Source organism: Pipistrellus hanaki (genome assembly GCF_964339955.1).
Source record: "Pipistrellus hanaki genome assembly, chromosome: 17".
NCBI lineage: Eukaryota > Metazoa > Chordata > Mammalia > Chiroptera > Vespertilionidae > Pipistrellus > Pipistrellus hanaki.
Window position 1 is genome coordinate 39,520,929 of NC_140519.1, and position 22,355 is coordinate 39,543,283.

Consider the following 22,355-nt stretch of genomic DNA (forward strand, 5'->3'; position numbering starts at 1 on the left):
TTCCTCACCTGTCTTCCCTTTGGACTCCGTAGGCAGGGGTCTGGATTTCCTCTCTATCCACAGTGTCTAACTTTGTGTGCGACTCACTGTGGGTGTGTGTTGATGTTGATAGGATAAATGAATGAGCGAACCAATAATAGGGATGAATGAAATGAAATGAATGGTTAGGCCATCTTTAGGCACTTGTTTTCAGATGTTGGCTAGAAGAGTGAGAGCCTGTGACACAAGGCACAAGGTTGTTGTAATTAGCATGTTATTAAGATCTGTCATCTGGTCTTGCCTGCTATTGATGTGTGGTGCCTTGCTAATGTGTTTCTTATTGCCAAGTAAAGAGCTTAAAAACAAAATGAAAAGTGACCCTTATATAGACATAGCACTAAAAATTAGATATCTGGTTGTATAAGTTTCCAAAAGCCTATAGGCATTGAGCTTGAAATTAATTAGATCAAACCTTTTAAAATGCAGTTTGGGTTAGATAATACATTTGATGAAATGACTTTCAGAATAAATAAATGTATAACTTTAAAACAATGAGTGATTTAAATTTTATGTTAAGTAAAAATAATACACGTGGTATTAAATGAAAAACAGCACCAAGAGTATAATACAGCATACCCAGTTTTTCCCAGAGACAACTCTTAATATTTATATAGGTACTGTACTCATACCTCTATTCTATGATAAATCAACTTTAAATGATATGTATTGACACCTACCTACACTCCTCCCTCTATTCCTCTCAATATTTATAATAAAGTTATAGTTTTAGTTCTTCTGTTGGTCAGCACTGTACTCTTTAATAATTTATTTGAGTTTTCTTTTTTTTTAAAAAAAAAATTCATATAATTTCTGTTGTGTCTCTTGATGCCTCATGTTGTAAGCTGAGGATGCTGGTGTCTTTACTACATTTCTTTCTTCCTGTTTCTTGTCTTACCTTCTCCAGCTCCTCTTTCATGTTCTCGCTTCTATAATAGTATTTACATTCTGATTTAAAAGGAAAATTGAAAACTGAAGACATTAAGGGACTTGCCTGGGGTCTCTTAGCTGGTTAGAGCTGGGACTTAAACTTGGGGGGTTGACTCCCAACTTAGTGTATTTTTACAGATAAGCTCATCAAATGTTTATTGACTGCCCATTCTCCTCCATGCACTATATTAGGTACCAGTAATACAAAAATAATAAGAAATGGTCTCAAATCTTATACTTAATAGTCAAGTGGAAAGGTTAGATAGTATGTAAACAAATAACTGTTTCAGAATAATAATGCTCCAGGGAAGCTGTTATCTAGTTTGGGTTTGGGTTGTGTGTTTTTTTATTCCATTGATCATACATTAGAGAAATTGATATAACTACTAGAAGCCATAGCTGTAACATGCTAAGGAAGTAATGTCTTACCCAGCTAATGTTTGCACGTTGAAAAATAAGTAAGATTTTGCTGATATACTCTAAGGAACGTAATCTTAATGGTCTGTTTTAAATTAACTAGGAAAGCAAAAATTTTTATATGTTTATAAATTATGCACTCTATCATGTTTTATATGCTCAACATGTTCTTATGTCAGACTGTCCAATTATTCTTCAGTTATCCTTACATATGCATTTAGTATTTTGATTTCCAATCTAAGACTTACATGTTTTTTAATAGACCTTTCTTTTGGTGATTTATGAACTTTTTTTTTCTTTTTTCCTCCCTTAGATCTTCATCACTGTGAATTGCCTGAGTACAGATTTCTCGTCCCAAAAAGGGGTGAAAGGACTTCCTTTGATGATTCAGATTGATACATACAGTTATAATAATCGTAGTAATAAACCCATTCATAGAGCTTATTGCCAGATCAAGGTCTTCTGCGACAAAGTGAGTAAAGATGACAGTTTGTCATAAAGGTATCTTTGTTATTAGATATTACTTTCAATGACATTTCCCCCTTGTCACCTTCTCTTGTCTAGTGGTGTCAGAATAATCACCTTATCAATCACAGTGGGAGTGGTAATCTTTCTTTTCTTTTTTCTTTTTTTTTTTTTTTAAATATATTTTATTGATTTTATACAGAGAGGAAGGGAGACAGATAGAGAGTTAGAAACATCGATGGGAGAGAGTCATAGATCAGCTGCCTCTTGCACACTCCCCACTGGGGATGTGCCCGCAACCAAGGCACATGCCCCTGACCAGAATCGAACCCGGGACCCTTTAGTCCCCAAGCCGACGCTCTATCCATTGAGCCAAACCGGTCTCGGCGGGAGTGGTAATCTTTCATTCTCAATTCCTATTAGATATCTAGGGAGTCATCAATCAACTCTATTTTTAGTCATTTTTACCACTAATTTAATGACTAATTGACACTATTGTGCTGAGTCTGGTTCACTTAGATAAGTGAAATGATAGCTTAGTAGTTTTTACTGGATGTAGATCCTGTCTCAGAACATATCAATGTAACCTTTGTTATTCTTTGGGGTTAGTGGGGTCTCATTGAGAGGTTTTTGGAATGGAGATGGCTCCTATAAAATAAGTGTGAATTGCCTATGTCATGACCTTTGTCCATTTTTCTTTGTTATGTTGGTTTATTTTTATTTTTATGTTTATTTGAATCATTGTAGATTAAAGATTCAACACTTTTATTGCAAGTATTTTCATCAGTTTGTCCCTTGGCTTTGAAATAATATATTTTTGCGTAATAGTAGGGTAATTTTAATACTACCAAATCTATCTTTTGGGTGTGTTCATTTGGGGGTCAGTTTCTAAAAGGTTAGAGGATGGTGGCCAGTTCATGTTTCAGTGCTCCTTAAATATGCTGCCACACAGGGCAAGGACTGTAAATGCGAATCTGAAATGTAGTTTAGTATGAGGATGTCTATCTGGTTCTCACCTGTTTTAAAGTATCTTGGAAACATGAGTGCAGATGAATTCTTCTGCATCAAGAATGGAGAGAGAGAAGGGAAAAGGAAACTGTGTTGAAATATCTGTATTTGGGGTTGAGAAGTGGAAACTGAGTTAGCAAAGTTGACATAGAAAATTGAAAGAGAGGAGAGGATAATCAGGAAATCCTCAAAAGCCAAGAAGGAAAGAGATAGATGCTGATTTGGAAGAGAAACCAATGAAAAAATCAGGTTACAAGGAATAGAGGAACAAAAGGAAGAGAATAAACCTTAAAAAATTGATCGGAGAGAGAGAGAGAAACTTTGATGTGAGAGAGAAACATTTGTTGTCCAGACTGGGGATCAAACCTGCAACCTGGCTATGTTCCCTGACCAGGAATCAAACCTACCACCTTTTGGTGTATAGGATGATGCTCCAGTCAACTGAGCCACACCAGCCAGGGCTAGACCAGACTTTTTCTATTTGGTTGAATGAGCACCATCTCCAAGGCCATATGAACATAACAAAACAAAACATAAAGTAACAGTGTATGTACAAAGTAATCTTATAGCCTGTCTAGTTTCCTTATGTCCTCCCTCATTTCCATTACTATATGATTAGAAAAGTTCCATCACAGCAAGCAAAGAGAAGATTTTATGGGGAGTTCACACTCAACTTTAATGCCCTTTCAGTGTCTATGAATGATGCTAATGGGCCATAGGACATTTATTATAATCAGTAAGTTACTTAAGTGGCTGTGACAGGGACCTGGGTCTGGTCTTTCTGTAGGGATTCAAAGCTGAACTTGTGTAGCTAGTCAAGATACCAAAGAAGCGAGAAATCTAGTAGAAGTGAGATCCCTCAGCCTTCAGAACTGAACCTGACCTCACTAAGGGGATGGAAATGGGACTGCCCACTCTCCTCCTTCCCTTTTTTTTGTCTCTCGTCTGTGTGATTTGCATGCAGCAGTGTTTTTGTGTGCTTTGATAACATGCCTGGCATTGTCTATATTTGTTTTCCCCTCTCAGGGAGCAGAAAGAAAAATCCGAGATGAAGAGAGGAAGCAGAACAGGAAGAAGGGGAAAGGCCAGGCCTCCCAAACCCAGTGCAACAATTGTGAGTGTCACTGAGAAGGGATGGGCTCCTTGGGTCCACTAGGGAGCAGGCAGGAAGAAGTGGGTTGCAGGAGGAACTACAGACATGCAAGGGATTGCTTGCTGTTCCCTAGAGTCAATTGTCCCTGTGAAAAGCAAATAGAATCAATGATCTCAGAGTGTTTGCTCAGGGACAGACTTTGTAATATGATTGAGACCAACACTTGCCATTTACAGACAAGAAATCTAGGACACAGAGAGGGATGGGAAGCTGGGTGAAAAAGGTGAATGGATTAAATAAACAAGCAAACAAATAAACTCACAGACAACAGAATGGTGATTACTAGAGGGAAAAGGGGGAGGGGGTTAAAAGAGGATAGAGGAGCGATCAATGGTGATGGAAAGAGACTTGGCGTTGAGTGGTGAACACAGAATACAATATACAGGTGGTGCATTATAGAATTGTACACTGGAAACCTATATAATTTTATTAACCTGTGTCAGCCCAATGAAGTCAGTAACATTTTTAAGAAAGAAACCTAGGACACATAGAGGGACGGGGGGGCATGAGAGAACAGCAGTCCACCTCAGGAGTGCTCACTCGAAGTTTGAGCTTTTTCTGTTGGCTTGGCAGTGGGAATGGGGGGTCATCTATGGCATTTGGAAAACTTCGTAGGAGAAAGTCATGAAATGTAGCTAAGACTAGAGCTTACATTTGAGAGTTCTTAGTCATGTGTAACCCTCTGAATTTTGATTGTTTTTTAATCATATCCAGCCTCTGATGGAAAGTTGGCAGCCATACCTTTACAAAAGAAGAGTGACATCACCTACTTCAAAACTATGCCTGATCTACACTCACAGCCGGTCCTCTTCATCCCCGATGTTCACTTTGCAAACCTGCAGAGGACAGGACAGGTATGAGCCGCCTGCTAACGTCTACATGCCATCCATCCGTGGGCCTGGTAGAGCCTTAAGGCCCTCAGATAGAATCATTTCAGACAGCGTTGTCCTTAAAAATAAAACAGACACTGGGCAATCAGTCAATCCCCCCGGAAAATGGATTTTCATACAAAGGAGGAAACCAACTTGGTCTCAAGGGAGGAAACCAACTTACTACGGAGAAGAAGAGAATGAGCTGATAGTAGTGAAGTGTTGACAAAGCACCAAAAGGAAGAAAGTTAGAAGGCTGATAACCTGTAAGAAGTTTTGTTAGTTTCCTCACATGGGATTGGCACCGATGCAATAGAGCCCCACCTAACGGCGGGAAGTTGAACTGTACCTATAACTTCACATTGCAAAATTCTTCATTTAAACAAAGCCCTATCAACAATTTTCCCCTTAGTAAATTAACAGTTTCCATTAAATAGCTAAATCATTTTACACCCAAAGAAAAATGACATTGTAGACAAGCCTTTTAAAAAACAATTCCTGTCTTTTAGGTATATCTACAAGTGAAATGAAAGAACTAATATTAAAATAACATAAACATCTAATAACTCATTATGGTAGTTCAAGCCGATGGAATATTATGTGGTCACTAACGTTATGGTGATAGAAACTATGTAGCAAAATGGGAACTAGTTATGATAATGAAAAAAGGTAGAATACCGTTTGTTCTTTATAGTGATTCCAAATATATATATCTGAACTTAAAGGGAACAAGGACAGTTAAAACACTTGATGGTAGAGTTATGATATATGGCTGATTTTTCTTAATGTAATATCTCTACCATTAATTATTTTATGTGATAAATTAAAGATGTGTGAAGAAAAGAGCATGGACTGGAGAGTGGGGCTTTCACCATCAGCCCACCCGTACCCTCCTCCCCCATGATCTCACCGATTCACACGTGGGGTGGAATGTTTACCAGATCACCAAAAACTCGCATGAGGGAAGGGACCCACCGTGTAAGCACTATGGAGATCTATACTATGGAGATCGCCAGTCTCCCTCCCCTCACGTTGGTGCTGATAATTCACTGCAGCTTGGGTCTGGAAGGCCTTTAAAAACAAATGATGAGGGAGCTCGGGAGAAAGTGCGGCTGTAGGGGCATCACCTTCCCGCATAACGTATGCTCTGCAGGTATCAGCCTTCCTTAAAGCACTAGACCCCAAGGAGGGCACTGCGCCTCCCTCCCTCCCCAGTGGTGGTTGGTAAGCAGTCCTCCCCAAACCACAGAAGCTTCAGGTTCCTAAGTTCCCCTCTGGGTCTTTTCAGTTAAACTCTCTGAAGGGGTTCCAGGAATTGGCGTTTATGACAAGGTCTCCGGGTGATTTTTTTATGCACTTTAAAGTTTGAGAAACACCATAAAAATTAAATGAGTGGAATAAATCCTACAAAGGACAAGGGAGAAACAGTGGGTCATTAGGCAAGAGGAGAAATGACAATGGCAGGATGGTGACAGGACAGGGTAGCAGAAGCCATTCAGGAGGCCAAACGTAAGGGAAGGCTGCTCCATCGTTGAGTCACCACCCAGCTGTGCAAAGAACTGTCCATTATCCATGTAGCCAGGCAGGGCGGATGCTGCATGCCACATTGAAAGAATCCAGCAAAACACAGGTCAACATCAAGAACTTTTTACAAAAAATCCAGTTGGGTGGCCAGTGCTAGGAAGATCTTGGCTTCATCATTTTTCTGTTTAAGAAGAAACAGAGGCCGAAACCGTTTTGGCTCAGTAGATAGAGCATCAGCCTGTGGACTCAAGGGTCTCAGGTTCGATTCCGGTCAAGGGCATGTACCTTGGTTGCGGGCACATCTCCAATGGGGTGTGTACAAGAGGCAGCTGATCGATGATTCTCTCTCATCGATGTTTCTATCTATCCCTCTCTCTTCCTCTCTGTAAAAAAAATCAATAAAATATATTTTAAAAGAAAGAAAGAAAGAAAGAAAGAAAGAAAGAAAGAAAGAAAGAAACAGAGTTATATAATACAACAACGGGCATAAGACAGTTAAGAGGGGAAAGTTCCCCGAGGAAATCTGAGCTAATGACTAGATGACTCATTCCCGAAGAGTTCCAGGTAACCAGCTCTGTTATGCAACTACTCCGGGGTGTGGCAGGATCCCAGGAACTGCCCGGAAAGTGTGTAGGAAGAGTGTCCATCCAGGCACAGCTGTTTCTCTCCCAGGCATCTGGGGCAGGGACAGTGACAAAATGTACTAGCTCTAGGGGTGACTTTTGTAATTAACACGTGTGTCTGATTCTAATTTAGGTATTGTTCCTCACCCAAGCAAAAACGGTCTTGAGGCACACAGATAAAGCTCAGGAAAGGTCCACAATGAATTTGTATAAGTCATTGGGTCAAGGGAACCTATGGACATCTCAGATCCCCTTTGGAGTTCCCCTGCTGCTTCGTAAAATGAGTCTTTTCTTTTTCTTTTTTAAATAGATTTTTTTTTTTTTTTGATTTCAGAGAGGAAGGGAGAAAGAAAGAGAGATAGAAACACCAATGATGAGAGAGAGTCATTGATCAGCTGCCTCCTGCATGCCCCCTATTGGGGATGGAGCCTCCAACCTGGGCATGTGCCCTTGACTGGAGTCAAACCCAGGACTCTTCAGTCTGCAGGCCTCTGTTCTATCCACTGAACTAAACCGGCTAGGGCATGAGTCTTTTCTTGAAGATCTCTCTCTGGCCAGACATGCTTTTAAGAGCTAAGTGACCTTTTCCAGCTTGAAGACAGTTGACTCCTAAATTTCTGTGGTTGGAGGATGCCAGGGAACTTGGGCCCTTGAGAGGAACACACAGAGGCCTGAGTTACTGCCACCCTGCCACGGGACCCTCTTGCTCCAGTCCCAGCACATAAGCACAGTGTCCAGTCAGCTCACCCGTGGGCCAATGGGATTGCTTACTCATGGTCCTGCCCTGGAGCCCTTCTAAATAATGCTTCTTAGCTTCTGCTAAAATATTTCCTTATTGTCAAAAGCAAAAGGGCGATAGGTAATCTGATCAGACTGTCTTAGCTGGAAATAATCACATTTCCAATTTTATCTCATTTAAGTATAAGAATTGACCTTACGGAGAATATGAGGTTAAATGTGTATTTCCTTCGACACACACATGCATAGCATCTTTACACAGATTTGTCTTTTTTTACGAGACGGTGTAATGCCTTAGGAAAGTCTGTGCATTGCATAATATGTTTTCACTTCTGACTGACCTACAGTAAGCCTATTGTTTTGTTCCGCAGGTGTATTATAACACGGATGATGATCGAGAAGGGTAAGACACTCAGTTCTTTCACTTAAACACCCAAAGTCGGTTCATTTCAGTAGACTGTCCTCTCACCTCCAGGCTCAGAGCTGAGAAATGCTTGCTTCCGGGCACCGAGAGGAAGGCTGGGGGAATACCATCTCTCCCTCTTTCTCCTTCCTCTGGCCTGCCTTTGAACAACCAGTTATTTTTCTACACGATGCACCTCCTCAATTCCACCTTTCTACCAATAATCCAGTTACTGAAATAATATCTTGGGGAAGAACAAGCTGAGTTGAGGCAAACGTCAAGAAGACAGCCTGCTGCTTTCGGTGTTACCTGGGCCGCCTGGTGTACCTCCGGAAGCCCTCACGCTGGGGAGTGAGCCGGGTGGGCTAGTGGTGAGGCTGGTGGGGGTGGGAGCTGGGAAGGCTGAGAGCCTTTTCAAGGTCCTTAGGATTATAGGGTCACCCAAGGCTCTCAATTTGTTTGTTGCACATCAAGACTGCCCACTGCTTGCTATCCACAACTCACTGTATAGACTCCTAGGATTTTAGAGCTAAAATGGATCCTTCAAGGTCATTTAGCCGACCCTCTCTCCTAGGCATGTGATCTCTTATACCACATCCTCGAGAAATTATGGAAATATTCTGAATGTTCTCACTGTGTGTGAGGTAGTCCATTACTGTTGGGTGACTCCATCCCTCAGAAAGGTAGTTTGTGGAACTGGGGTCTACCTTCTTTTGACTACTATTCATTGGCTCTAGTTCTTCGTATGATCTGGATGGTATTTTTCTCTTAAAAACATCTACCACTACATTCATTTTTTAGTATCTACGTTACACTACATATGTGTTCCTAAGATCTTGGTTTGCACTACACGGATATAACTAAAAATCTCTAGACCACTTATTTTCAAATTGCATTCAAATCAGGGCTTCCGTATTCTTAATATCATGAACGTATTTACTTCTGAAATATTTCAAGGTGAAGTAAGTATAGTAGATACTGCTGAACTCACTTTCCAGAGCAGAGCTGAGCAAACTACAGCCTGAGAACCCACCACTTGCTTCTGTATTGTCCACAAACTCTTGAAAATTCTATGGAATTCAAGTGTCCATACATAAAATTTCACTAGAACACAGCCATGTTAATTCCTTTATGTCTTGTCTGTGGCCGCATTGGTGGGACCACAGCTGAACTCAGTGGTTGCAGCAAAGGCTGTGGAACCCAGAAAGCCCAAGTGCTGGCTAGTCTGCCCTTCACAGAAAAAGGGTGCCACCTTCTGTCCTAAAGGATAGAGATTCTCAGAGGAGTCAAACACTTCCCCAGCTGGTCAGAAGCAGAACCTTGTCCAGAATCTGACCTCTAAACTCTTGAGTTCTAAATTTTCTAAATGCTTAATTAATTGTTCTTTTTATCTTGGCACATGGATAATTTCCAGAGGCTGGAATGAACAGAAGTGATTAGGGCTATCAATTCTAATCTGTTATTCACATATTTTACAAGGGACAGTGTGGCGTCATGGAAAGAACATTGAGTCTGCGCTCCCAGACTGCAGCTCACTAATGGGAAGCCGGGGGCCGGCTCCTTGACCTCTGAGTTTTGGGTCCTTCAATTGTAAATGAAGGTTTTATAGAATACGATGATCTCTAAGATCCCATCTGGACTAACTTTTATTATTCTCCTGGGAAACCTTAGCATGAATGAGAAACGCCCAATGTGAATGCTGCTCCATATGCAGGTCTCACTTAACCTATCTTAGCCTCAATGATCCTTCCTTGCAAGTTGGCAGCATTTAGGTGACCAGTGGACCTAACTCTTTTGGCTTAGCCTTTGTAAGAATTACCCTCTGTTACAATCTTAACGCCCAAGGCCCAAGTCCCTTTTACACGCCTTCTAACTAGAGGTCATTTGAGCAATTGGGCAGCCTCAGTGATCATCTATAGCAGGCTCTTGGCTCTTGTTATATGTAAAAGGAATAGCATTAGTTGGCTGTCTTGGCTAGACACTGTACAAAGTGCTTTATATGTATTATTTCATTGACTTCTCCCAAAATTCCCATGTGTTTTACTATATACACTGAGTGGTCAGATTATTATGATCTCAGAACGCATAATAATTTGGCCACTCAGTGTATATCCTATATAATAAAAGGCTAATATGCAAATTGTTTCCTTGACCAGGAGTGCAACCAGCAGGCAGGCTGGTTGGACCCCACCCATGCACAAATTCATGCACCAGGCCTCTAAAACACACACACACACACACACACACACACACACACACACACACACTGAGTGGCCAGATTATCATAATAATCTGGCCATTTAGTGTATACATAAGGTGATTACAAATATAGGGCAGTTTTCCAAAGAGAAGATGAAAACAAAAATAGGTAAATCTTTGTGAACATAATAAAAAATGTCAATGATCTACTGATACTTGCTTTGTTAATTTAATTACACATACATTTAAAGAATAATATTATATGATTTAGAAATGCCTGTCATTTTATGAAACACTTCTATTTAGATTATTCACAGTTCATCTTTGACACTGGTGTCTTTCTTATCACTGGAGTCACTTTTTGTCATATCTGTTTATTAGGACAATTCTTCATTACCATCAAAGTTGAGATATAGCACTTTTTAAATCCATATGCATGAGATTATCACCAGAAATTTTATTCCAAACTACAAATGCCGATTCTCATAATATTAGAATAATTACATAAGTGAGCCACAATGTTGCCTCCACTTGTGGGTTTTTAAATATATATATATATATTTCAGAAAGCAAGGGAGAGGAAGAGAGAGATAGAAACATCAATGTTGAGAGAGAATCATTGATCAATTGCCCCCTGCATGCCCCACACTGGGGATCTAGCCCACAACCTGAGCATGTGCCCTGACTGGGAATTGAACCAAGACCTCCTGGTTCATAGCTCAATTGTCAACCACTGAGCCATGCTGGCCGGGCTTAAAATTGTGTTTTTCATTAAACTTTATCCCCAGAGCTACATAACCCAATTTGTCTTCATACAACTCTAGTCTGTTCTCACCTGCCCTCTGCCAGAGTGGCCCTGAATGAGGTTTCATGCACTGGCCCTTTAAGAGGTCCCTTGGTTTCTAGCAAACTCCTACCTCTCCCTGGGAAACAGAATTTCCACTGTTTTTTGTTTTTTTGTGTGTTTTTTTTTTAAATTTATTTTTTTTTATAGCCATATGTTATGTGGGCTCCTCTTCCCTGCTCTGGTGCTCTGGGCTGGGGAGCCCCGTATGGGGTTCAGACCTCATCCTCCTCAGGCTGAGATATCCCTCCTGATTCTCAGATGAAGCACGTGGGTGTGGGGTCAGCCCTTTTCACATCCCTTTACTTCCTACCAGTCTCCATGTGGCTTCTTCTGGGAATCCTTGGTTATTATACTCGATTGTATAATTGGACAGGCATCATGCTCTTTGCATCTGTCAAATGGGGCAGTCCCATCTGTCCCTCCTTTCTTGCCTTGTTTTGAAAATAAATGTAACAGTTGAATTCAGACCACACAAACTTATTGACTCCCTATTGGGTTTGTAGATTTGAACGTGTGAAAGAAAGCATTTTTTAACTCCCAGGAGAAAGGTGGTTTATCCAAGATGTTATTTTAATGGCAAAGTTTGTCATGGCTCAGAATGGGGCATGATCAAAAGTCAGCAGAACTGGAAAAATACAAATAACTTACTTGTGGAGGAAAAGAAAATCACTGGCTTAGGAACCTTCGCACAGCATGACAGCGGTATTCCACAGTCTGGTGACATTTCAGGCTATTTGCCCATTATTCCCCTCCTGGTCACCGACAGCTGTGCGAACAGATTTTTTAACCTTCAGCTCCTGAAGTCATGGCCATCCAATTCCAAAACATGACAGAATAACATGACCTACTTTTGTGAAAAGGTAGTGAGGGGAAGACTGAGGAAACACTGCTCTAAAAACTCATTACCACCTTTACCTGGGACTTACTTGGGTTTGAGATTTCCTTCTGGTTATTTCCATAGTTTGACTTAGTGGGGATAACAGTAAGAGAATGCTGACTCTTCATATCATTTCTTACACCCTCACTCATCATTTCGGGTTTCCTGAGTATCTTTAGCATGAGGCTGTCCCTCCAAGTTGGGTTCTCTGAACAGCACTTTTCACATATCAGTGACATCACCCTGCGTAAGACACGTAACATGCTAAGCATTAGTTTGATGGTCACTGAAATAGGGATGAGCTTGGTGCTTGCCCTGGCTGGCTCACAGGGTCCCTGGCATCAGTGCCTTCCCTTCAGGCAGCCTGTTTTTCCAATTTGCATTCCTCCCGAACAGTCCAGAAAGTGCCCAGAAAGAGCGGGAACTTTGGCAGGAAATTCAGAGCTATCAGAGCTGGCCCAGTTGGGGACTTGCTGGGCCACCACACCACGAGCTCTCAGGAAGGGGGATGGAAACCCTCTCCCAAGGGGGAGGAAGAGCTGGGCAGCCCAGGTCTGGGTCTCCAGGGAACTTCCATTGCTGCAGGCTTATCTGCTCCAACCAGATGGAGGCACAGAGCAGCAGGAAGTGAGGGCAGCCTTATAACTGAGAACCAGTGAGGTGGGCCTGCACCATTTCCACAGGCCCCCCATGCCCGCAGGGGGCTGGCAGAACAGTGCAGGACCCCCAGGCCCTAGCTAGTTCAGAGAGGGCTTGTGTAACTTGGAGGCCACACAGACACCAGGGCTCACTCCTGCTCCTCCCCAGCCCTGATCTGAGCAGGGAAACCCAGAGGTCTCACCTTTGTAGACCCATATTCAGCAATGAGAAATATGTCTCTGGACCATGTCCTAAAAATAGTGGGGGGCGCATTCTACCTCTCACAGGAATGACTTGGGACCTGAAGGGGGAAGAAGGAGGTTGTGGAGAACTAGGGATGGTATAAACAAAGGGGAAAAATAGGGACTTTCTGTCTTTGTGCTAGTGCCCTGTCTGCTTTACTGAATACTCCCTGATCATCTTTTCTAGCAGCAGTGTCCTTGTTAAACGGATGTTCAGGCCCATGGAAGAGGACTTTGGCCCAACGCCTTCCAAGCAGATAAAGGAAGAAGGGATGAAGCGAGGTATCTCTCCCCTTGGGGCCCTCCATTGACGTTGCTGAAAGTGGGAGGGGGTGGTGGACCAAGAACACACAGCCCTGTCCACACCCTATGGTTCAGGGCGGGCCTGGGGATTGTTATGCTTGTTATTGACGCAGGAAGTTCATGGTCCTTTTTGCTTTAAAGCCTGTCTTTGGAAGCATGGAAGCACATGTGTATTCTTTCTGGGCACCGGTTCTTGCCTTTGCCTCGGGAGAAATGCAATGAACATACTGACTCTCCACGCGGTGAGATGTAAGGTTAAAAAGAAACCCTTGCTGTGTGTGTGACAGCAGCATAGGCACCAGCCCTGAGAACTGTTCAGTGAATGCACGATTAATCTCACACAAGGAGCTGAGCCTGTTTTCTGGGACATCGCCATTTACTCATTTCCTCTCAGTCAAGGGTCTTAATTCTACTTCACCAAGAAAGTAAGGAATGAAGCACAAGCTTGTCAGTGTCTCGCTCAGCATTTGATGCTGTTCCCGACTCACTATCCTTCCTCAGAATAAGAGGAAAGTGTGTGTGTTGGGATTGGGGGGGGGGGGGGGAGAGATTAGGGAAGGGGACAGTCACTCCATGACTGTCCTAATTGTAGCTAATTCCATTAGCTTCCAAAGACTTTCAATTTTCTAGTGTGTCAGATTGCCATGTTAAATATATCTACACTCACCATCCACACAGGATTGGGGTGTTTTGTGTTTTTTTAAAAATATATTTTATTGCTTTTTTACAGAGAGGAAGGGAGAGGGATAGAGAGCTAGAAACATCAATAAGAGAGAAACATCAATCAGCTGCCTCCTGCACACCTCCCACTGGGGATATGCCCGCAACCAAGGTACATGTCTTTGACTGGAATCGAACGGGGGACCTTTCAGTCCACAGGCCAACGCTCTATCCACTGGGCCAAACCAGTTTTAGCAGGCCTGAGTATTTTGTTGAGAAATTGTATCTCCCTCCCCTGATGTGTTGAAAAGGAGCTTACACAGTGATCAAGAGCAGACCTGTAGCCTCCCCAGCCTGGTAGTTGTATGACCTTGGAAAGGTCATCCTCATCTGTAAGATGGGGATGACAAGAGCACCTGCTTCACAGAGTTGCTGTAAGGACCGATGTGTGGATGAATGTACATGAAACACTGAAGTGCCTGATCCACTGGTGTTTTATGAGTAGGCCTGGGTCTACTTAAGCTATCTTATCATCATTGAGAATAAGTACTTAGCATTTCAAACGAAAGATCTTACATGTCTGGATGGTGTTAGTCACATTAGCAACCTTTAAGCCTGTAAAAGATTTTCTGACATCACAGGCTCACCATCAAATGTTTGAGTGCACATTGAGCTCCATCCTGCCTGACTTTTTATCTCGTATTCTAGAATGAGGGCAGAGCTGTATGGAAATCAAAGAATCACACGGGCAACATTAACCTGGCTTGCATCCATATCGATATTTGGTATCTGCTGGCTAGTCCAAAGAAGAGCTCTCAGATTATGTTGAGATTTTGAAGTCAGGACCAACATTGTGTTGGGCTATGATGAAAAGCAAGAATCTGGCCTCTGAAACATCATCATAGGGACACATGGGGGCGCTGCAACCTACCAGCCGTGGAGAAAGTGTGCTCCAGGAGCAGCTCTCCTTTGGAAAAGGATGCTGGTGCCCCTGAGCCCTTGCCCGGAGCTCCCAGCCTGAGCCTCTCTGACCAGCACAGGGAATCGGCATCAGTGCCACTTCCTTTGTTGATTTTGTTGGAAGTTCTCCGGGAGAGATAAGGAGCATGCTTACCACCAATGCCACTTTTTGTTGTTCTGCCTTTCTGACCACTTCTCAGGGTGGCTGTGTTGGAGCCCTAGGGGGCTGCCCCTGTGGCCTCTGCCTTTGCCGGTATCTGGGATGGGTGATGGTTGTGATTGCCTCAGTAGCAGGGGTTCTTAGAGTGCTTTGCCGGGGACACACAGCTCAGGAGAGCCAGCTCCCTGGGCACCGTGGGGTGTGCTGAGCCCAGCACTGCTCTCGGAGGGCATCCCGTAGTCGGTCAACATGCCCCATACCACCTTTCACCCTTCCCCAAGCCATCTTATTTCCAGGACAATAATTGTAGGAGATTTGTAAACCTGTTTGAATAGAACATGGTTTGGGGTTTCCTGAGGCTCAGACTGGAAATTACCTTTTCCTGCCGGAGGCTATGGGAAGAAGCTACGGGAGATTCATCTGGAACAGACACTAGTGAGAGCTTTTATTGTTTCTGTTTTGTTTTATTTTGTTAGTTGTTTTTTCTTTAATTGTTCTCATCTAGTGGTAGTTGTGATTCCGTGATCTAATTGACCCTGGTTGTACTGTTGATGCTGGGTCCTCTTATGATGCCACTAGGCCACTAGATCATTTTATTTATTTTTAATTATTTTGTTTTCTTTTATTGATTAAGATATTACATATGTGTTCTTATCCCCCCCATGGTCTCCCCCCCTCTACCCCCCCCCCCCTCTCCACTCTTGCCCTCACCCTCCTGGTGTCTTTGTCCATTGGTTAGGCTTATATGCATGTATGCAAGTCCTTTGATTGATCTCTCCCCTCCCCCTCCTTCCCTCTGAGGTTTGACGGTTTGCCACTAGATCATTTTAGCTGAAACGGAGACTATAAGATATTCCTTCCAAAGGACAGAATTGGGAAGTCCCTGGAGGCACACTCACTCCGTATGTTTACTTGGCACTTTGTTTTTGTACTGGGCAAAGACAAGAAGCTGCAGGACTTCAGGTGGTTTGTTCTGTTCTGTTTTCTTCCTACACAACTGACCGTCTAGTTATGGCTATCTAGTTGTCTGCCTCTCAGGAATGCCCGCCTTCCTAAGTGGACCATGAGCTTCAGGGCAGGCTGCGTCTCCGCTCATTGCTGCGACCTCAGCTCCTCGCACACGGCCTGGGGCCTAGGAGCCCAGGTGGGACTTCAGGAATAGTTGTTGAATGATCAAGCACATATACAGAAGACAGAGGTCTCAGGTCTAGAGAGGTCATGCACGCACCCTGTGAGAAACTCACATGTGAACAGTGTGTGAAACAGCTGGGTGTCGGTACCCAATTGTCAGTCGGTGCCCAAATGCCATCGCGTTGCTCCTTCCCAGTCCCTGGCCGCAGGTTGCCTAGGGAAGTGCCTCCTCGCCCGTGTAGGATGTCATTGGCACTGGGGCACCGGGATTTATTCGTGGGTAACATCAGTGTCCCAGGCCTGTGTGACAGGAAGCAGTCTCCTGTGGCGGCTGTGGGATTGTGTGGGCTCCTCGTTAACCCCCTCCCCCCCCGTGCTCTTCCAGTGCTTTTGTACGTGAGGAAGGAGACGGACGACGTGTTCGATGCCTTGATGTTGAAATCTCCCACCGTGAAGGGCCTGATGGAAGCGGTAAGCCATGAACCCCTCTTCTAGGAAAGCTGCTTGTGTTCTCCTGAGCTGGCATCCCTTCGTTAAGATGCAGCCTTTGAGATTTTTATGCATGTTATTTATCTGACTATGACTTTAATGGACTCTACTTTGAACATGGCTTATAACTCCCTCTTAAAGTTTTCCCCTATACAACTGTGCTGTAGATTGTTTTTATTTATTGTGTTTGTGTGTATATTGTGTTTGTGTGTATGTGTTTGTGTGTTTTATAGTGATGGAGACAACAGGACTTCCAAGGGACAGCTACATTGGAAACAGCATTTTGGGTTATGAGGCAAAATGGTAAAATGTATAGGATCGTGCCTGCTTGTGGAATCATATAATTCATGGTCTTTTGTGGCTGGTTTATTTCAGTCACATTTCAGCATGTGTTGAGGTTTCTCCTTGTTGTAGTATAATCGGGACTTCTGTTGTCAGAGGATTGGGTTGTTGGGATTTCTCCGTTGCTAGTGGGAATGGGGTTCTTACAGTATTTTTATTATTATTATTAAATATATAGGTGAATTTTTAAAAATATATTTTATTGATATTTTTTTACAGAGAGGAAGGTAGAGGGATAGAGAGATAGAAACATCGATGAGAGAGAAACATCGATCAGCTGCTTCCTGCACACCCCCTACTGGGGATGTGCCCGCAACCAAGATATATGCCCTTTATTGGAATTGAACCTGGGGCCTTTCAGGCCACCGGCCGATGCTCTATTCACTGAGCCAAACTGGTTTGGGCTCTAACAATATCTTTAGTAAAGGAATTTTCTGAAATTCTCACAGGAGAAAGTAATTTTTATTGGCATGGAATTAAATTTCTCGGGTTGCAAAGTCCCATGTCTCTTAATCCAGTCCTGAAAAAAGTGTAGCTGGGGTTCCAGCAGGGCCAGTGTGCAGAGTTCCCATTTCGTGGCTGGGTCCATTGTGGCCTCAGGCTGATCACAGTCCATGATCCATTATCTCCCGAGAGAGAAAGAGAGTAAGAATTCAGGATTGTGAGAGAGAGCACTTCCTTTGTTCAGGAGTTAAGGATCTCAGATTTTGTGCTCTTGCTGGGGCCACTCCTATTCTGGCCACTGACTCACTCCCAGGTGTGGCTGACAGCTAAGCATCTTCCCACGTCACCCAGACCTTACTGGGCATCTTTCTTTTGCCCATCCCTTCCCCCCAGTGAGCTGTGGGCAACAGACTTGAAAGTGTTAACTGCAGCTTTCTGGCAAAGCTGTATAAATGGCGTGTCTATGTATGTAGTCTTCCCTTTACTCCTGTTATTCAATAACCAGGTTAATTCTGATGCTATCACTTAATTCCTTTTTATGGTTGAATAGTATTCCATTGTTTGAACATTTTGGTGTTCCAGTCATCAGTTGGCAGACATTGGATACTTTACCATCTGGCTATTGTGAATAGTACCGCTATAGACATTCGTGTACAAGCCTTCGAGCACTTGTTTTCAGTTCTTTGTCCACCAAGGAGTGGAATTGCTAGCCAGACCAAAAAGGTCACATATTATATGATTCAATTTATAGGAAATGCCAAGAATAGGCAAATCCGTAGAAATAGAAAGCAGATTAGTGGTTGTCAGGAGCTGATGGAGTAATAGGACGAGACTAATGAGTTTCCTTTTGGGGTGATGGGATGTTCTGGAACTAGGAAGTCCTGAGGGTTACACAGCATTGTGAATGTACTAAATGCCACTGAAATAAATGTACACTTTAAAAAGGCAAAAATGGCAAACTAAATACAGAGGGGTATCATCAGTAGAGATTTTGCACTGCCCCTGAAGTTGGCTTTGTTGGCAGTCCAATCCCCAGGCATTTCTGAGCAGGGACTGCCCTCTAGGAAACACTGATGGAGGGCTTGTTAGTGTTTTCTTCATGTTTCTGCAAAGGAACAGAGTTCACTGTTACTGAATCTGCTGAACCTGAAGGAAACTAAATGGAAATAAACACAGCAAAAACATGATCTACATCTCTCAAATGAACCAGGATTTTAAAAATGTATCATCCATTCTTTCAAGGTGGCCACTTAATGAATTGGTGGGTCCTTGAAATGTTTTCTATATACTTACACATATTATTTTTAAAAATACAAATGACATTACACTATATATAGACTGTTCTGCAAATTGTTTTTCCTCCCATAGTATGTTAAGATATATATATATATTCTAGAGACCTAGGGCATGAAATTCATGCACAGAGAGGGGGCGTCCCCTCCACCCAGCCTATATCCTCTCCAATCTGGGACCCCTTGGGTTATGTCCAACTGCCGGTTTAGGCCCGGTTCTAAACCGGTAGTTGGACATTCCTCTCACAATCCGGGACTGCTGGCTCCTAACTGCTCATCTGCCTGCCAGCTTGGTCATCCCAACTGCTCCCCCCTGCAGCCTGGTCACCCCTCACTGCCCCTTTTCTGCTGTTCTGGTCATCCCACCCTGCCTGCTATTCAGTTGTTTGGTCGACCCTCACTAACCCCCCTGCTGGCCTTGTTGCCCCATGCAGCCTGCTGTTCTTTTGTTACTGTGAGGGCATCCTGACCAATTTGCATATTACCCTTTTATTAGTATAGATATTTGTAGGCTTCTCACTTTTTTTTAAGGACATAATGACTGCATAGTTTTCAACTGTGAAAATATAATGTGCTTAATGGATGTTTGTGATCCACAGTGTCTGTATTATGAACAGTGATTCTTTGAGGAGCTTTGCATACCTCTGAGTGTATTTCTGTAGACCAGACGGCTAGATGTGACATATGTGGGTCAAAGGGGATATGCATTTTTAACTTCAACAACATATCCCAAATCTCCCTCCAAAGCGATTGAGCTTGTCACTCTCCCATCTACGGAACATCAGCGTTGCTGTTTCCCATACTGACTGACGCTGTATTTTAGTTAGTTTTTGTTAGTCTGGTGGATTAAAAGTAGTATCTTGTTGCTTTAATTTGAACTTTTAAATTGTGTGTGAGGTGGTGCCTTTTTTAAAATATGCCTATTGTCCTATTGTCTTTTTTCTGCAAATTACTATTTTGTGTTTTTTACCTTTTCCCTTGAATTGTCAGATGTTTTTTGTTTTGATTTTCAGGGATTCTTTCTAACTTAAGGAAATTAGTTCCATGTCTGTCATTCGTGCTGCCAAAATGTTTCCCAGTGTACTCTTTGGCCTCAGCTTTCTATGGCGGCTTTTGCTATATCAGTACTTTTATCAACCTTTGTCTCTTTTTCTTCAGGTTTCATATCTTGCTTGGAAAGATATTCCTTACTTGAAGATGATATCCATACAAATAACTGACCCACTGGTTTCTTTTTGTATAGTTTCATCTTCTTGTATGTTTTCTTGTATGGAAACCTTTGATTGGATTATTTTGGTATAGGTCTAGAGAAGGCATCCAGTTTAGCTTAAGTTTTTTCTATATGGCCACCTATTAATTCACATCATAATAAGGGCCCACCTTTCCTGACTGATCTGGAATGACACCGTTATCATAGATTATGTTCCCATGAGGCTAAAAATGTTGGTGAATGATGGAAGGTTTGTCCAAAGGAAGAAGAAGGCCTTGCAAATGAGGCGTTTTGAGAGTCCTGACTCGTGAGTGAAGGACACTGGCTCCCAGGAAAACCTCCCAGAGAATTAGGTCAGAACTCCTCTTGTGCTCCTGCTTGGACTCCCCTCTGTGCTCACCTGCCTTTTTGTTGTTGGTGTTACAGATATCTGAGAAATACGGGCTGCCTGTAGAGAAGATAACAAAGCTTTACAAGAAAAGCAAAAAAGGGTAAGAAAAAAAATTGAACTTAAATTAACTTTCAGATAAGTCAACAGAGTGCCTTAAAAAAAAAAAAAAAAAAAAAGATGGTGCCTCTCTTTTGCTAGGTTCCGTTGTCCACCTTTTATAAAATTGTGCGTCATTCTTTCAGGTGCAGTGAATTTCAAGGCCCTTGAATGAGAGAGGGCGGGAGGGTTGTGCGTTGTCATTCCGGTGACAGGATTAGTGGGTGGAAGAGAGGGGCCTGGAAGTGGGGAGACTGGCCATGTCACCCTTCTGCAGAGTGGAGTTTTAGTGAATCCCACACTGCTCTTGGAGTTAGCTTCCACGCTACACAGAGGGAACAAAAAGGATTCTTTCTTCCCAAGTAACTATTAGCAAAAATGCTCTAAATCAGTGGTTCTCAACCTTCTTAATGCCTCGACCCTTTAATACAATTCCTCATGAGGTGGTGACCCCCAACCATAAAATTATTTTCATTGCTACTTCATAACTGTAATTTTGCTCCTGTTATGAATTGTAATGTAAATATCTGTTTTCTGATGGTCTTAGGCGACCCTGCTAGCGGTTCTCAACCTGTGGGTTGCGACCCCTTTGGGGGTCAAACGACCCTTTCACAGGGGTCGCCTAAGACCATCAGAAAACAGATATTTATATAACGATTCATAACAATAGCAAAATTACAGTCATGAAGTAGCAACAAACATAATTTTATGGTTGGGGGTCACCACAACAAGAGGAACTGTGGTTGCAGCATTAGGAAGGTTGAGAACCACTGCTCTAAATCATCGCTGGACCTGCTGGTTCTCAGTGTTAACAGCAGCAGCTCTCATTAGTGGGTATTTGGTGGGTTCTGTGTCCCCTGTGATGTGTTTGCTATGTGTTGCTCTGTTCCTCCCCCCTCTATCAGGTAGATTTTACCCCTCCATTCCTGATGAGGAAAGTGAGCCGCATGGAGGCTCAGCATCTTGCCTGAGGTCTCGTGTTCAGTAGGTAGGACACAGATTTGAACCCAGGCCCATGGCCCCAGAGCCCAAGTGCTTAGTGCTTCATTCTGCTCTCTGCCACCTCCAGGCCCTGGGGGCTTCCTCCCCTAAGGCTCTAGGAGTAGAGGCTGCAGAGCTGAGACTCGTGCTGGAGAGTCTTTAGGAAGCCAGCTTCTGGGGCCATTTTCCTATGAGAAGCGGAAATGGGTCTTGAAACTTTTACTCTGGGCCTCTCATAAAGGAAATAGATTATCCTTCTGGGTAGCTCAGCCTTTCTCAGTCATGGGGCAAAGCTAGTTTCAAAACCCTACTCAGCCATGACATTGGGGAATGATTTAACCTCACTGAGCTCAGTTTTCTCTTGCAAAAGAGAAACAGTTAGGTGCCCCAATTTCATGGCCTGTTGATGGGGAGTCCAGCAAGAAGTACGTTCCACGTGAGCTTCTGTTGGAAAGCTCACTAACATGCATTTTGCAATTCTTCCCAAGGTCAATGCCACAGTCTGGGTTTACTCCCTGATCGTGAGACGGAGTGGTGTCTGCTGAGCACAAACCCTCAGCGCCAAGCCCCTGCCAGTGATGCTAACATTTCACTTTCATTGAGCCCTGCGTCAGGCCCTGGGCTAAATACTTTAATCCTAACAACAAGCCTTTAGAGCAGGGTTGTTATTCTTATTCTTGCAGAAGAATAAACTGAAGCTCTCAAAGTCTAAACAACTGGCCCGGTGACACATGGCTGTAAAACGATAGTTAGTTTTTCATTCTCAGAGTAAGAATCTGTTTGACTTTGATGGAGGAGATTGACTCCAGAACTGCGAAATCAAGGACAGAACCTGAAAGTCGTTGACTTTCTCACAACTAAATCCACTGGGGATAACTAACCACGGAGAAGGTCACATGTGGTAAAGGATAAGCTTCAGATGGGGC

The 22,355-nt window shown here is 43.1% G+C and overlaps 1 protein-coding gene across 1 annotated transcript in view; it reads left to right on the forward strand.

Annotated features, from left to right (window-relative positions):
- Positions 1-22,355, forward strand: part of GRHL2 (grainyhead like transcription factor 2) — a 117,315-nt gene that overhangs the window by 91,487 nt on the left and 3,473 nt on the right. The window contains exons 9-15 of the mRNA XM_084864626.1: positions 1,697-1,855; positions 3,883-3,970; positions 4,724-4,863; positions 8,135-8,166; positions 13,161-13,252; positions 16,570-16,655; positions 20,388-20,452. Coding sequence (XP_084720752.1) covers positions 1,697-1,855; positions 3,883-3,970; positions 4,724-4,863; positions 8,135-8,166; positions 13,161-13,252; positions 16,570-16,655; positions 20,388-20,452 — 662 coding nt within the window. The remainder of the gene's footprint in view (positions 1-1,696; positions 1,856-3,882; positions 3,971-4,723; positions 4,864-8,134; positions 8,167-13,160; positions 13,253-16,569; positions 16,656-20,387; positions 20,453-22,355) is intronic.